At 46.3% G+C, this 16,536-nt stretch overlaps 1 protein-coding gene across 1 annotated transcript in view; it reads right to left on the reverse strand.

Moving 5' to 3' along the window:
- Positions 1 to 5,456: 5,456 nt before the first annotated feature.
- The window catches only part of kdm2aa (lysine (K)-specific demethylase 2Aa), a 50,206-nt gene continuing 39,126 nt past the window's right edge, over positions 5,457 to 16,536 (reverse strand). The window contains exons 16-25 of the mRNA XM_054751906.2: positions 10,516 to 10,599; positions 10,176 to 10,208; positions 9,970 to 10,069; positions 9,219 to 9,857; positions 8,397 to 8,550; positions 7,922 to 8,164; positions 7,673 to 7,836; positions 7,442 to 7,588; positions 6,046 to 6,264; positions 5,457 to 5,812 (exon numbers count right to left, since the gene is read on the reverse strand). Of these exons, the coding sequence (XP_054607881.2) occupies positions 5,631 to 5,812; positions 6,046 to 6,264; positions 7,442 to 7,588; positions 7,673 to 7,836; positions 7,922 to 8,164; positions 8,397 to 8,550; positions 9,219 to 9,857; positions 9,970 to 10,069; positions 10,176 to 10,208; positions 10,516 to 10,599 (1,965 nt within the window). The 3' untranslated portion in view covers positions 5,457 to 5,630. The remainder of the gene's footprint in view (positions 5,813 to 6,045; positions 6,265 to 7,441; positions 7,589 to 7,672; positions 7,837 to 7,921; positions 8,165 to 8,396; positions 8,551 to 9,218; positions 9,858 to 9,969; positions 10,070 to 10,175; positions 10,209 to 10,515; positions 10,600 to 16,536) is intronic.

Raw genomic sequence — 16,536 nt, forward strand, 5'->3', positions numbered from 1 at the left:
GTAGATCGGCATAGATTGCGTCTCATGTCTTCCTCCTGAAGTCCATCGTCGATCAGTTAGGGCAACAACACCTCGCACTCAGACTCGCCTCCACCAGATGGAGATTCTGAACTGACACACACACCAACACTTCAGCATTACACCCATTTGCATCCATCATTAGAGAGTAAGTCCTGGTGATTGTTTCGAATAATTATAAAATAAATATTCTTAAACATCCCATCTCTCTCTCTTCTTGTCTCTAATTCAATACAAGGTGTTTGAATAAAATTCCCTGTAGTAAAAACAACCTCTTTTGATCCTAAGGTCCCGGTCCACAGATTAATGATCCAGCTCAGGTTTAGGTCAGTGATATCTCTGGACCTTAATAAAAGTGTAAGAATATACCAACTATATTCCGCAACAGAGCTCAGGATGTGCTGAAGAGGAAGCAGATAGAGGAGGAAGAGCAGAGGCCCCAGCACAGAACCTTGTGGGACACCATGGGTAAGAGAGGTGGTGGAGGACCTAAACTTGGAGACGGCCACAGAAAAGGAGCGCTCAGAGAGATAAGAGGAGAACCACTCCAGAGCAGATCCTGATAGGCCTACCCAGTCTCTCAGCCTCTCCAGTAGCAGGTGATGGTCAACAGTGTCAAAGGCTGCAGTCAGGTCCAGCAGGACCAGAACAGAACAGTCCCCTGCATCACTGTGAGTCAGAAGGTCATTAGAGACCCTAAGAAGAGCTGTTTCAATAGAATGAGCTCTACGAAAACCTGACTGGAAGCTATCATAGATGTTATGTTCATCAAGAGCAGCTGTGCGTTGTTTAGCCACAACCTTTTCCAAGATCTTGGAGATGAACGGAAGTTTAGAGATGGGTCTGAAGCTGCTATGGAGAGAGGGGTCGAGACTCGGTTTTTTAAGAAGCGGGTGGATTACAGCGTTCTTAAAGTAAGCAGGGACCTGACCAGAGACCAGAGAAGCATTAATTATAGAGAGCACGCTGGGACCGATGGACTGAAAAGCACTTTTAAACAAAGATGAGGGTAAGATGTGGAGGGGGCATGCAGAGGTCTTCATAGAGTTAACTAGTTTGGTTAACTCAGGCAAAGAAACAGGAGCAAAGCTATCTAGGATGATGGGCCTGGTTGGAGTCGGGAGAGGCGGCGATAAGGCTGAAGGAGAGATGCTAGATCTAACCTTATTGACTTTGTCCACAAAGAAAGACAGAAAGTTCTCACAGTCTGCAACAGAGTGGATGGAGGCTGTAGGAGAGGCAGGAGAGACGATGCTGCTGATGGTGTTAAACAGCACCTTGGGGTTCCCTTTGCTCTGGGACACCAGGTTGGAGAAATAGGAAACCCTAGAGTCTCTGACTGCAGAGTTAAGCCGGGCGTACACTGTGCGACTTTTTCACTCGTAGCACTCAGCTTCAGCTCAAACTACGACTTCCTCGCAGAGCAGATCTCACGAGTCATGTGCTCACACTGTACGACCCAGTTCTCGGATGCGATCTGACTGCTCACACTGTACGTCTGGTAGCAACACGTCGGCCCTAAAAATATGTTAAAAATAGCAGTTTTTACTCAACACGTCAGACTTTTTTGTCTTGTTTTGCCTGTTGTCCTTCAGGAGAGCTGCAGGAGGACACACAGGGATTTATGGGGGTTGGATGAGGAAAACGAAATAAAAAAAGTAAATCTGTGTTTGGTGATCAGTTTAATTTGACATAAACACGACAAACACGCTTTCTTGACAATCTTTGAGAGTAAAAAAACGTGTAGAAACAAAAACGAACAGCGTGTGTTAATTAGAGAAATAGCGAGCGAGCGAGCGGTGTTGATGCAGGATTGCGCATGCGCCGTGAGTGGTTCTGATACTTTTTGGGTCGCAGCTGCTCGCAGCGCTGCTTCAACAGTGCGATACCCTCACGAGGGACGAGCGAAATATTAAACACACCAGAAGTCCGTGCGACCTCACGACTGCTGATCGGCAGCTGGTCACGTGGTGTTAATCGCCTCTCGTAACCCCCTGTACACTACGCGACCGCTCGGCACAAAACTCGCCCCGATCTCGTGGATTCTCGCACGAGTGGAAAATCGGCTCAAAAAAGTCAAAAAGTCGCACAGTGTCCGCCCGGCTTTAAAGGATGTCAGAAGATCCTTTAGGTGCAGCAGATGGACGTGGAGATGGGTTTTCTTCCACAAACACTCAATTTTTCTGCATTGGCGCTTCAGGCTGCGAAGGCTGTCATTAAACCAGGGAGTAGGGTTCACTGCAGGAACTGATCTGGTTCTGACAGGACAGATGTTGTCCAGAATGGAGAGGCAGTGCTCGTTAAACTGAGAAGTTAAGGAATCTGGGTCGTTATCAGAAGAACCGGGTGGATCAAAAGCAGCAGAAAAAATGCTAGCTGTGCTCTCATTAAGAAAACGAGAACTAACCATACGGCGAGCAGGAGGTGGGGACGCAGAAACTGACAAGTTAAAGAAAATGCATTGGTGATCTGAAATATAAACGTCCTCAGGACAAACAGTGTCAGCATTTAGACTCAGGGTAAAAACAAGGTCTAGAGTGTGCCCCCGGTGTGTGTGGGGCCAGAAACATGCTGGGTAAAGCTGAAGGAGTCCATAAGGCTGGAGAAATTCATGGCAAAGTGATCAGAGGGATCATCAACGTGGATGTTAAAGTCACCAACAATCACCAGTCTGGACAGCTTCACAGTGGAGGATAGCAAGTCACTAAACTCCTGAAGGAAAGAACTGTTTGGACCAGGTGGACGATAGACCACAGCACAGTCGAACGGGTCTTTACGCCCGACTTTAATCAGCTGCAGTTCAAAGGAAGCAAAGGGACCAGAGGTTGTAGAGCTACATGGAAGATGGTCTCTGAAAACAACAGCTAGGCCTCCACCACGACCAGAACCCCGGGGCTGGCTAAGAAAAGAATAACCACTCAGGCCGAGTTCAATCAGACCAGAATAATCAGATGTTTGCTGCCAAACTTCAGTCAGAAACAGAAAATCCAGGTTTTTAGACAGAATTAGATCATTGAGCAGGAAGGTCTTATTGTTAACAGAGCGGGTATTTAATAGAGCCATGCTGAGTGAGGTGGAGGAATCAGAAACTACAGAAACAGCTGGAGTTAGTGGACGTAAATTAGCAGGGTTAGATCCACGGTGTTTATAAAAACCACTTATGGAGGGAACAGGAGGAGAAACCACTGAGGAATGAGGATAAACCGACCTTAAAAAACTTGGACGGAGAAACCGCCCTGCAACACGACCTGGCGGGAATGCGGAAGTGGTGCTCAGGTCACCAAACAAAGGACAAGAAGCTAGAAGATTACTCCGATGTTTACCAGATAAACCACGCTTTAAGAGAAGTTTTATTCTCACCTGGATTCCTGCTCGTTTACCTCTTTTCCTCCGACTTTTTCCCGGGATCGGACAAACATCGCTAGAGGTGCGCAGCTCTGGATCGTCGATTGGTTCTGGGCCGGTACGCCGCTCAGGTAAACAAACAGGATGGTACGTCCTCGGTGCATCTTGGGCGATCGTGAACGAACGGAAGGACAAAAGATTCTGGCGATCATAGGAGATGGTAGCGGGGACACTACTGAAGAGGATCAGACAGGAGCAAGGTGGAAAAGAGGAGGTTAGTGGAGAAAAGTTTGAAAAAGTGGCCGGTGACCGCGGCTAAGCCAAGCACAGGCGCCATCTTGCCGACCGGAAGCAAAGTCAATGTCAATGTCTTTTACTCCATCTGAACAAGTGAAGAACCTGGGTGTGATTTTTGACTCTGAGCTGACTTTTATCCCCCACATAAAAACATAACTAAAATTGGTTTTTATCATCTCAAGAACATTGCCTGGGTCCGCCCCATTCTCTCTCGGGCCAATACGGAGACGCTGATGCATAATTTTATCACCAGTAGATAGACTACTGTAATGTCCTTCTTTCTGGTCTTCCAAAAGAGCACTTCAGGTCTACAACTTTTACAAAACTCAGCAGCTCGTGTCCTGACGAAGACCAGGAAGTGGGAGCACATCACTCCGGTTTTAGAATCACTGCATTGGCTCCCTGTATGTTTCAGGATCGATTTTAAGATACTCTTAATGGTTTTTAAGTGTCGTAATGGTATTGGCCCGTCTTATCTCTCACAACTGCTTTTACCAAATGAACCCTCGCAGTCCCTGCGCTTCTCTGGCAGCCGTCTCCTTGTCATTCCTAAAGTCCAGGCTCACACTCACGGCGAGGCGTCTTTTAGTTATTAGGGCCCTCGCCTCTGGAATGGGCTGCCGGAGGACCTCAGGGTCGCAGAGAACTTTCATGTTTTCAAGATCAGCCTCAAGACCCACCCTTTTAGTTTAGCTTTTAACTGATTACTATTTGTTGCATTGCTTGTTTTACTTACTTATTTTTAATAACTATTGTGTTACACATTTATGTTGTTTTATTTGTACAATCACATTTTATTGGATATTTTACTATCTGTATCAGCTCTTGTTTATTTACGTTTTTATGTTACGTATTTTAATCCTTCCAGTGTTTCCTCTAGGGAGCCCTCTGCCTCGGGACCTTTGGTCGGTGGAGGAAGCTGAGACGCTCCTTGGGTAGTGCCCAGGTAGTGGTAGGGGTTGCCACCCTCCCTCCCAGGGAGCCCTGGATTGGTGTCTTGGCTGCTGCAGTCAATCTGCTGCTGTCGAGGCAGATGGCTCCCTTGATGGAGTGGCTTTCATTACCTGTCCAATCTGAGCTCAGCCTAGTACTTACTGTGGTCTTTTAATGTGTTATGTGTACGAGTGTGTGTGTGCCTGGGAATGGTTTGTGGATTGGGGGTGAAACTGTCATAATTGTTTTCAGTGTGGGAGGGAATGTGGGTTATATGTTTATGTGCTTAGCAGACGCTTTTACCCAAAGCGACTTACAATTTTTATTTTTATTTTTAACCTATAGGGCATGTTGTGATCTGTGGGGGAAACCGGAGTACCCGGAGAAAACCCACGCATGCATGGGGAGAACACGCAACTCCACGCAGAAAGGCCACAGCCGAGTTTCGAACCTGCAACCTTCGTGTTGCGAGGCAACAGTGCTAACCACTGCACCACCATGCAGGTTATATGGGTCACGTTAATCTGTTAAGAACTTTGGGTTGCTTCCTGTGCATGAAAAGTGCTTTATAAATAAAGTTTGATTTGATTTGAAGAGCTCCACATTATGACGTTTTTATGAGAGGGTTGTCAGAAAACGTTAAACTTAGTAATTTACATAAAAAGTAGGTCACACACGGCTTTGACCTTTTGGTATGCTACTTTTGACCAGCTAACACTTTATTCAACAACATAGGAACATGTTGGTGTAGTCTTGGTGTCCTTTAATGTGGTTAAAGGCTATAGTCCTTCTACTCTATTGTATATATATTTATTTAAAGGTAAACAGCGCAACATCACTCAGCTTAGGGAACCAGAACAATAAAGGATGTTAAACATCTTTTATTGAGTGAAGCAGAAGGAAATAAAACCTTTTTGTTAATCCACAAGTGAGGTTTACTGCTTATGGTTTATTAGTGATGATTTCAACATAAAAAACTGTGTGTGTGTGTCTGTGTGTGTGTGTGTGTCTGTGTGTGTGTGTGTGTGTGTGTTTTATTAGTCCAGGCGCTGAATTAACTTTTCTTCCATCATACAGTAGAGGGCGACATGGGACAGGTCAGAGATGAAGGCGTCACAGGCTCGACGACTGACCCCTTTACAGCCCCGAAGGTCCAGCAGGATCAGAGAAGGCAGCCGCTTCAGATAGGACAGGCAACCGTCTGTCAGCCCATTACAACCTACACACACACACACACACACACACACACGCGCACGCACGCACGCGCGCACACACACACACACACACGCGCGCACACAGTGAGATGGGCACTGAGACATTGCTTAACGTGAGCAGGGTGTAGACCCCTCTAAACCCACAGGAACTAGCTGCTAACTGCAGTATTGAAACCTCCAGATGTCTAGATCATCACTGATCCAGTAAATGAGATGATGGGTGTGTTTGGACTCCCACCTGCCAGAGTGAGCTCGGTGATGTTGTTGCGGGTGTGGGTCCCAGCAGCTGCTAGCAGGGCCACTGAGGAGTCTGTAATGTTCTTGCAGTGAGCCAGGTCCAGGTTCTCCAGCTGAGGCATGTGGCGCTGCAGAATCCTGAGGGTCGAATCGCTCAAGTCCAGACCAGACAGATGCAGAGTCACCATGTTCCTCAGCCTGCTACGGCTCGACTCCAAACCTACACACAAGCACACACACTTTTACTAACCCTAACCCTAACTTGACAAAGCGTCATATATTGGCTTCATGTGAGCTGCTGATGAGTTACTGACCTCTGACTGTTCAGTTTGGATATTAACTGATGATTTGCTGGCAGAAGGCTGATATTTTGATGTGTATTGGCTGTTTAATATGGTTAAGTTATATTATATGTTATATTTGTTATTCTGCAGAAAAAAAAACACACGAGCAATCATGTTTATCAGCTGCTATCCTGCTACACTTGTCCCGTAACCCACTGGGAATAATAAAGAAGCCAGGATCACAACTGCTATTTCTACTCGTCTCCTTCATGTTCTGAGGGGCTTTAGGCGATGCTCTGGCCGACATTCTCAGTGTAGACAGTTTCAACCGTGATCCAGCGCGGAACCAAAGTATTCAAACACATCATTAACGCATTCACTGCCAGCTGTTTTGTGAACAGACAGCCCCTGACTGCCAGTTTTTACTGTGCTCTATGACCACGTAAACACAAACCCTACCAAAAGACAGAGTAGACTCACTTCTTACATCAGGAAGAATCAGTGTGGTCTAGCATTTTCATGATCTGTTGTTGGAGAGTTAGGGTTAGCTGCAGAAGCTATTCTGCTTAGCGCCTCGCTACAGGCATCGCGGCGTCCCAAAGCCATCTCCTAATTCATGGATTGTCTTCTTCATGATCACATGAAGTGTGACACACATGAGTGAAAATACACTTTAGAGCCGTGATGTTTACTCTTAAGGTGCTCGTTCCCAGGCCCGCCCCATTAAAAAAACGCAAATGATGTCTTGAGTTAACGTCAATTTTCTAAGGTGTTCAAACACATATGTGCAGCAGTGCAATCCTAGAAATTCTTTTAAAATCACAAGATGTGATGTTTCAAAGGCTCTCTCAGTGGGAATGCACCTACAAGGTGCATGTCAGAAGTAGAACTAGCAAAGCCGCAGGCTGTTCAATTACTTTGCTTCCTGACTGTATAGCAGGCTTGCCAGGCTACTGCATTTCACGTCTTTACTGAAATACATTTGGACTGATAACAAATCCAACGTTTTTAGATCCAACAGTTGCTACCCAGTTACACACTGGCTCTCATGGTAACCACCAACCAGGGCTGGTGGAGCAGAACATTCACTTGGCTCCTTCTGGTTCTACTGACCAGGTGGGAGGATGAGCGCTTTAATCTGGGCATCTGAGAAGCCTTCACACCACCGCAAATCCAGGAGTCGTAGCTGGGGCAGGGTGGGAGACACCAGAGCGGACAGACAGGACCAAGGAAGACCAGTCACCCTCAGCTCCCTCAGACCTAACACAAACCAAAGGATGAAGTAACCATGGAGTAGCTGGATTAGGACAGACGGAGGGTTTGTGCGTCTGGGACCATTTGTACCTGAAAGTCTGGTAAGCAGACAGTTGAGCTGTCTCCTGGCCAGTGGAGTCCACGAAAGGTCGAGAGAGACAGGCTGGCGCTTGACAATGCCTGCCAGGGCCTGGTTACTGAGCGGGCTGCAGCGACTCACATCTATGTGACTCCACAGACGTTTGTCACAAGTCCTTCATGAGAGGGAGAGAGACACAGAAAGCTCCTTCAGCCCATGATCCCAAAGTTTGTGTGCATGTGTGTGTGAGAGGGACCTACCACTTATACCAGGCCTTACAAACACTCATACAGGCCAGCAGCTCCGCCCTCTTCAGGTATCTGAACACTGATACCCACATCTCCTTCTCTCCCCCCCTCTCACCACCCACATCTTTAAAGGATGGCAGAGAGAGCAAGGATGGGGGTGTCGTGGAGGAGAAAGCAGGTGGGGGAGCAGCCTCATCTTCCTCAGAAGAAGATACAGAGTAACTTCCTTTTCCTCTGTCCACCTGGACACGAGGCCTACAAGATCAAACACAAATCATGCAGCAGGGTCAAGGTGAACAGCCAATGTGGCTAACCGTTAGCCATAGCTGACCATGGCAGCCATCAGACATGCTTGGTGCAGGTCAATATGGTGATAGTAGAACATGTAGGGTTCTCTATAGAACACATGGGTCTGGCTCAGATACCCAACCACCTGTTCAAACCTTTTAATACCCAACGACCCTAACCCCGGGGTTACATCGTCTACCTGCCAGGACCTCTCGGGTTCAGACCGTCAGCGCCGTCTCTGAGTCTGGATGCTTTGGAGTGAGCCGCTTTCCTCTGGATGAAGCTGTGCTGAGAACCACCTAGCGCAGCCGTCCTGGGGCCGACGGCAGCTTCCAGCTTAGGAACGATGGAGCCTGGACAGCAGAGAGCCCCGTTAGTGTGCTACTGAAGGCTCACACACACGCACGCGCACACATACACACTTTCACAAACAAACACACACACACACATGTAAACGTACACACATACACACAAATGTACATGTACACACACGAACGTACATATATACTCACGTACACACATACCCATGCACATACATACACGTAAAAACGTACGTATTTATGTATAATATATATATATATATAATATATATATATAATAAATATATATTATATATATATACTCACAAACACACACATACACGTACGTACATACACGTAAAAACGTACGTATTTATGTATAATATATATATATATATATATATATATATATACTCACACACACACACGTGCATACATACACAAGTACACACGTACGTACACATACACACACACACACACACACACACACACACACACACACACACACACACACACACGTACGTACATATATACTCACGTACTTATATTTATTCTCACGTACACATATACATACACACATATGTACTTATATACAGACGTACACAAGTGCACATACAAACTTAAACACAGAAATAAAATCAGGCATGAATCAGTCTCCAATACTACAAGATGTTCTGGTTTATGATGTCATTATGATGTCATCTGCTGCCCTAACTGCTCACCCGTCTGACTTGTAGCTTTGTGGGGGTGCTGCAGGGTAACGGTCAGGTAGGATCCACTCAGCAGCTCATCGTTTAGGTCTGACACCAGTAGGACCGGAGGGTCTGGGTCAGAGTCCCAGCGCCCTTCCTCCTCTGTCTCCTCCTCGTTTTTCATTTCTTCATCTTCCATGGCGTCTCGCTCCTCTTCCTCAGGGTCATACTCCTGCTCCTCGCTGTCATCCCCATGATCTGTCCTGCGTCTCCAGTGACGGCGATGCAGGCGCTCTCCCTCTCTTTCACTGTCACCCTGCTCTTCATCAAAGTCTTCCTCATCCTCATCATCCTCATCATCGTCGTCGTCATCATCCTCATCGTCGTCATCCTCATCGTCATCATAATCGTCATCATCCGACTCCTCGGAGTCATCTCCCCTTCGGTGCATCCTGGACCCCCCCCGGAGCCTCACCCCCCGCCCCCTCCGACCGGCCTCCCTCACCCGCCCCCCTCTCTTCAGTTTGGACCCAGAGCTCACGAGTCCTCCTCTGCTCCCTCTGTGGGACAGGCCTCCTCGCAGCAGACCTCGCCTGTTTGTCCCAAAGGCTCTCCTGGAGGAGTAACTTCCTCCTCGGGCCGACAGCCCCGCCCTTCTCCTCTGAGCCGCTGCATGAACAAAAACACAAAACCACACCAGCAAGAGTTCTGTTACTCGGTAACCGTGACTTGGGTTGAAGCAGTTGGGAGAGCTTTTAGCTCAGCTCTTAACTACACCAACCATCGTCATCGCTGGCCGAGTCGTCCCCGTCCTGGTTGTGAACATGTCGGCGGTAAATCTTAGCCATCCGAGCGTCCAGCAGAGACGATGACTTCCTCTTCTGCACGAGTCAGGCGGGTTGGGTTAGACACGAGACATAATTACACATTAATAAGACAGCACTCGCTGATTTGTGACTGAGCTTGTTTGAAGACCTGAACACTCACCGCTGGAAGGCCGTCACCTTTGTCCCCTTTAATCTGTCACAACCCAAAAATGAAAACAATGAAACACAAGAGAGAGTCTAAAGGAGCTCTACCAGTTCAGACTCACCATATAAACTTTGTGTCATTTTAGGTTTGCTAAACTTGAAACACCTTGTTCAGCGCCCGTTAGCTGTACCGGTTAAAATGTAAGTGCGAAAGATGCAGATTGATGAGATGATAATAAATAATAAAGACAGAATCCACCAGATAGAAAAGGATCAGCTGTTCAGTTCTAGGTGCCAGAGAACCTGCCTAACCCCCCCCCCCCCCCCTCCCCCCCTCCCCCCCCGGTGAGCCGTACCTCTTGCTGAGTCAGCCCCTGAACACAGCTGGGACATTCCCAACAGCTGGGCAGGTCCTTGTTCACTACCCCATCGCCTTGAACCTGTAGAGGAAATAATAATACTGATACCACCACCACAACAACAATAATCCAAACGGTGCTGAGGAGAACCATTTTGTTATTGCGGCCAGTCAGTCAGGCACACGCCGCTTTCCTTATGGTTAAAAGGACACTTCAATTTTTCATATTTCAAGTTGTTTTCTAGAGCCACTATGTGCTAAAATCACCATTTACAGGGTTAATGAAAGGCCAGCTAGCATCTATGGGCCCCTGTGGTCAGAATATTGCACGTGAAACTTCAGACTGGGGGGCTGCTCTGTTGGGGGCTGCTCTGTTGGGGGTCGCTCTGTTGGGAGTGGCTCTGTTGGGAGTGGCTCTGTTGGGGGTCGCTCTGTTGGGAGTGGCTCTGTTGGGGGTTGCTCTGTTGGGGGTCGCTCTGTTGGGGGTCGCTCTGTTGGGGGTTGCTCTGTTGGGAGTGGCTCTGTTGGGGGTCGCTCTGTTGGGAGTGGCTCTGTTGGGGGTTGCTCTGTTGGGGGTCGCTCTGTTGGGGGTCGCTCTGTTGGGGGTTGCTCTGTTGGGGGTTGCTCTGTTGGGGGTCGCTCTGTTGGGGGTTGCTCTGTTAGGAGTGGCTCTGTTGGGAGTCGCTCTGTTGGGGGCTGCTCTGTAAGGAGCTGACATTCCTGGTCCTGGAGTCTGGTTCCTGGGTGTTTTAGATCATGAACACATCTGATTTGTTTCATTTAGTGATGAATCACTCCTGTAGACACTAAGGAAAGCTGGGGTTAATTTTGTTAACAAACTATTTTTGGGTTTTTTTGGTAACAAAATGATTTTGATGACTAAAACAAAACAAAAACATACACGCCAATACAAATATTGACCGACATATTTGTTGACTGAGAAATGACAATGAAAATGGAAAGAAACGAAAAGCCAATAAGGAAACAGAGGAGATGGGAGACTGGAAAAAAGAACTAATCAGCTAATGGAACTGGCGGGACTAAACGAGAAAAGAGCCAATCAGAGCCCAGCGCCGGCCACTGTTTGAACAAGCTACAACTAACCAGACATCATACACTGATGTTTATGCCGGTGAAAGTTGTGTCCAAAGGGAGAAAATGTCCTCGGCTGGGAGTAAAGCAGTAGATGCGATTATCTGAGAATAATGAGTTCACATCCGGGGTTTCTCCTGGTTTTAAAAGTGTCGTTAGCAGCTAGCAGGTGCAGGAGATGGGGTACTGGAGCTCAGCGAACCAAATCGAGCCATGGAGTAACACGATGCCTATCTTGTCCAATCGTTTTTATTTTCGTGGTGCTGCTGCAGCCAACATGATCAGCGTTCTGTGCTTTTGTGAGAAACATTCAGGTGTCCTACCGAGATCAATCAGTCTAATAAAAACTAATAAATACACCTGAAAACATTTCTTACCTTTAGGCTAATATATTTAATGCTCTAATTGCTGTGATATCATTTCCTGTCACATTTACAAATGTTACTGCACATTACAGATTTGCTTATTTTATTAATACTGAGAAGCACAATTTCAAACTCTCAGTGCTCCTTTTGGTATTTTCCAATAACTATTGTTAGAGAAACAATTATAAAGGAAAATAAAGACAAAGCCCAGGTTAGAAATCTTGGTGTTATCATTGATTCAGACCTGAGCTTCTCTGGACACATTAAGGCTTTAACTACATCAGTGTTTTATCACCTTCATCAAACATCAAGAGTCAGAGGTCTCATGTCCAGACCAGACTTAGAGAAACTCATTCATGTGTTCATCTCCAGCAGGCTGGACTACTGCAATGGTCTCCTAACTGGTCTTCCCAAAAAAACTGTGAAGCAACTGCAGCTTGTTCAGAATGCTGCTGCTAGAGTCTTAACAAGAACTAAGAGAACGGAGCACATCACTCCTGTTCTTAGATCCCTACACTGGTTACCTGTAAACCACAGAATAGACTACAAAGTGCTCCTACTAGTTTATGAGGCCCTGTCCACACGTAGCCGGGGATCTGCCACAACGTAGATATTTTTCTACGTTTTGACCTGTCATCCACACGAAAACGGAGTTTTTTCACACGAAAACGGATCTTTTTAAAAACTCCGGCCAAAGTGAAGATCTGCGTTTTCTCCGTTTTGGGTGTCTGCGTGTGGACGGACAAAACCGGAGTTTTAAGGTCCGCAACGTCACTTTCCGCGACAAAAAAATGCTGACATCACGTGTGCGACCTGTGTTTACACTAGCCGACAGCATGGAAGCCCTCAGAGCTGCGCTCTGTCACTACCCGATCCATCAATTGTCCAAGCACTTTCTGCTTGTTTGTTATTGCAAGAGGAATTACTGCTCCTTGCGGAAGACCACAGACGAAGGACGAGGTTAAGAACGGGGGAAGTACTGCCGCCTACAGGTCTGGCATGTCCATAACAACGTATTTATCCGGGTACGTGTGGACAGAGTTGTTTTTAAAACGCGGTGGTGTGGATGCAAGTTTTTGGAGGGGCGGATATTCGTTTTCAAAAAACCCCGGCTACGTGTGGACTAGGCCTAAATAACTCAATGGCATGGGACCAGAAAACATGTCCGATCTCATCCCTGTATACACACCCAACAGGGCTCTGAGATCCCTTGGAAACAATCAGCTGGTAGAACCTCGGGTCAGAACCAAACATGGTGGAGATGCATTTAGTTACTGTGCTGCTCACATATGGAATCAGCTTCCCCATGACCTCAGACCTGCCCCAGCCCTAGTGTTGTTTAACCCTAAAAACCCTCATGTACTCATCAGCCTTTACATGAATAGTTTCTGATGCCACGTCATCTCCTCTGCAATCTGTGATGTAACTTTGTCTTTGTCTTCTCCTTTAGCTCTAAACTGTAATTCTGTCTGTGTGTATTTTAATTTGTGTTTTCATATCATGTCCTAATAATTGTAAAGCACACTGAATTGCCTCTGTGTTTGAAATGTGCTCTACAAATAAAGCTGCCTTGCCTATAAATGTAGTTTTACAGTTTTTCTCAAATGCTAAAACACAAAAGCCAATCCTCTAAACCAAATGACCAGTTGTCATTTAGTAAATCTAGCCATCATTTTCCAACATCATAAACGCATTTCACAAGAAGACACAATTCACAAAACACATCCTCCGTTCTCATAAATCTAAACACGTTTCCTTGCTAAAACACAAGTTGCAAAAGAACTCTGCTCATAGTCTCAAATGAAAGCTCATGTGATGCCCAATGCTTGCCACAGTCAGCACTAATTGAACACAATGAACACACCTGTCGTCATTCATTACACACAACCACTCAAAATTGAAGACACTTGTTGCTAATGCTGTGACCACATGTATAAAAGCAAGTTCAGAGTGCACGGTTTGCTGAAGATTCCAAACACAGTGGATGAAGGCAGAGTCAGGGGAAGAGGAATTCGAGTCAGAGGAGGGAGAAGAGCTGGCCATGGAAGAAGAGGAGTTCAAATCAGAGGAGGAAGAGCAGGAGGCCAACAAGGGAGAGGAGAAGGTCCAGGAGGGAGAGCAAGACAAACTCGCACCATCATTACGGAAGAGATGCAAGCAACAGTCATTTACCACGGCATGACAATGGCTGAAGCAGGACTGAGTCCGTCCAAACCCGAGTAGGTTCATCGTGGCCACCATTATCAGGGCATTCAGACAACACAACAGGTATTGTACTCTATTGCTTTCGTTGTCTCAATATAGTTTTACAAACCAGTGAAAGTAGTATATTGGTTTCAAATCAGTTGTTATTGTAAAACATGTCAAATGACAACACATGTTTCTTTCTTTAGAGTTGAAAGAATGCCACATAGAGGTGGGAGGGTTGCCATATTTACAGCGGCACAAGAAACCATCATTGTGGATATGGTTCGTGAGAACGACCTCATCAGACTCCGGGAGATCAGACACAAAGTCATTGCCGATAATGTCAACTTTGAGAGCATTGATGATGTCAGCTTGGCCACAATAGACTGAGTTCTCCGGCGCCAAAAGATGCGGATGAAACAGGTCTACAGGGTTCCCTTTGTGCGCAACTCTGCGCGACACAAAGACCTACATTATGAGTATGTGCAAGTAAGTATACATCCATGTTCACAGTACAGTTGGTGCATTTACTGCGTTGCTCAGTGGCCTACATTAGTTATGGACAATACTGTGCTATCTGACTGTTGTTCTGAACACCTGTGCACTTTCACATTTTCACAGAGGATATTACAGTTGGACGCGATGGCCACACCTCATGAGTTCCTCTACCTGGATGAGGCTAGCTTCAACCTGCAGAAACGAAGGCAAAGAGGCCGTAACATCATTGGCCAAAGAGCCATCACTGAGGTTCCTGGCCAACGGGGGTGGGGTGGGGGTGGGTGGGGGTGGTATTACTCTTTGTGCGGCCATGGGTTCGGAGCGGCTTGTCCGGCATGCTGTTCTTGGGTCTTACAACACCCAACATCTCCTCACCTTCCTAGAGGAGCTAAAAGAATCCTCCTGGACCACCAACAACACCATCCTGGGCCCGCACATCACATTTATGTGATCATTTGGGACAATGTCCGCTTCCACAGAACAAACCAAATCAGAGCGTGGTTCACCACCAACAGTTACCACTTTTTAAAAGTCTGTCTGCCACCTCCCCTTTCCTGAACCCTATAGAGGAGTTCTTCTCATTGTGGAGATGGAAGGTTTATGACAGGCAACCATACACTAGAGAGAACCTCCTAAGGGCAATGGAGCTGGCCTGTGGTGACATCCCAGTGGAGGCCTTACAAGGATGGATTTGCCATTCCAGGGCGTTTTTCCCGTGGTGCCTGGCAAGAGACAATATAGCCTACGATGTGGATGAGGTGATGTGGCCCGATGCAGCTCAGCGACATGATGCCGCACAGTGATTGTGGTGTGTGTGTTGTGAATAAAGTAAATAAATAAAAAATTCCCACCCTGCTCATGTTTTCAAGAGTATTGTTGGGTGCAACAGATTCTGTTTTTGCATTGAGTTGTGTTACAGTAGTGTACATGCAGACATTTCTATAGATTTATACTCTTGTGAAACTCACAAATCTAAATACCCAATCTGCAGCGATCTAAGAAGATGGGTGCCGGCAGGAGCTCAGGTGGTAGAGCGGGTTGCCTCATGATCGGAGGGTCATGGGATCGATTCCAGCTCCCGCCAGGGGTATCCTGCTGTTGTGTCCTTGGGCAAGACACTTCACCCAACTTGCCTGTGTTAGTGGTGGTCAGAGGGGCCGACGGCGCCAAATGGCAGCCTCCCCTCTGTCAGACCGCCCCAGGGCGGCTGTGGCTACAAGTAGCTTACCATCACTAGCAGTGTGAGTGTGTGAAAGCATCTTTGGGTGTCTAGAAAAGCGCAATATAAGTTCCATGCATTAAGATCTGTAACTGTAAAGTTTCTAAAAATGGGCAAATTGGCAGCTATGAAACTAAGAACCTTCTCACAAATTGAGCATTGTGTTAACAATTGTTTTGCTGTAGTGTGTAATGGTGTGTGTAGTGTTTACATTTTTGAAAGCTTCGAGCTGCTCTTTTGGTGTGAAGTTAGAGTTTTGAAATGAGAAGGTGTGGTTGTGTTTATGTAGTTTTAGAAAAGGGTGTTGTGTTTAGACATTGGGGAACATGGAGGAAACGTTTGTGAAATGTGTTTTAGCATTTGAGAAAAACTAATGACACAAAATGCAAAATGTGAATTTTTCATATTTCTTTACAGTTTCAATTAGGTGTAGTGTAAAGGATCCAAAGTAAAGTTTTCATCAAGAAAATGACCAGATAGGAACTTATTTGCAGACAAACACGACAGCTTTGCTCAATAAAGTCCCTCTTGAAATATAAATGACTTTACCACTTATAAGTTGAAGTAATCAAATGTGTTGAATGAACAAGATGTTTAAATCAATGTTCGAATAATCTGTGCTTTAACCATGATGGCTTTAAAATGAATATTGTTCCTT

Source organism: Nothobranchius furzeri, chromosome 7 (genome assembly GCF_043380555.1).
Source record: "Nothobranchius furzeri strain GRZ-AD chromosome 7, NfurGRZ-RIMD1, whole genome shotgun sequence".
Lineage (NCBI taxonomy): Eukaryota > Metazoa > Chordata > Actinopteri > Cyprinodontiformes > Nothobranchiidae > Nothobranchius > Nothobranchius furzeri.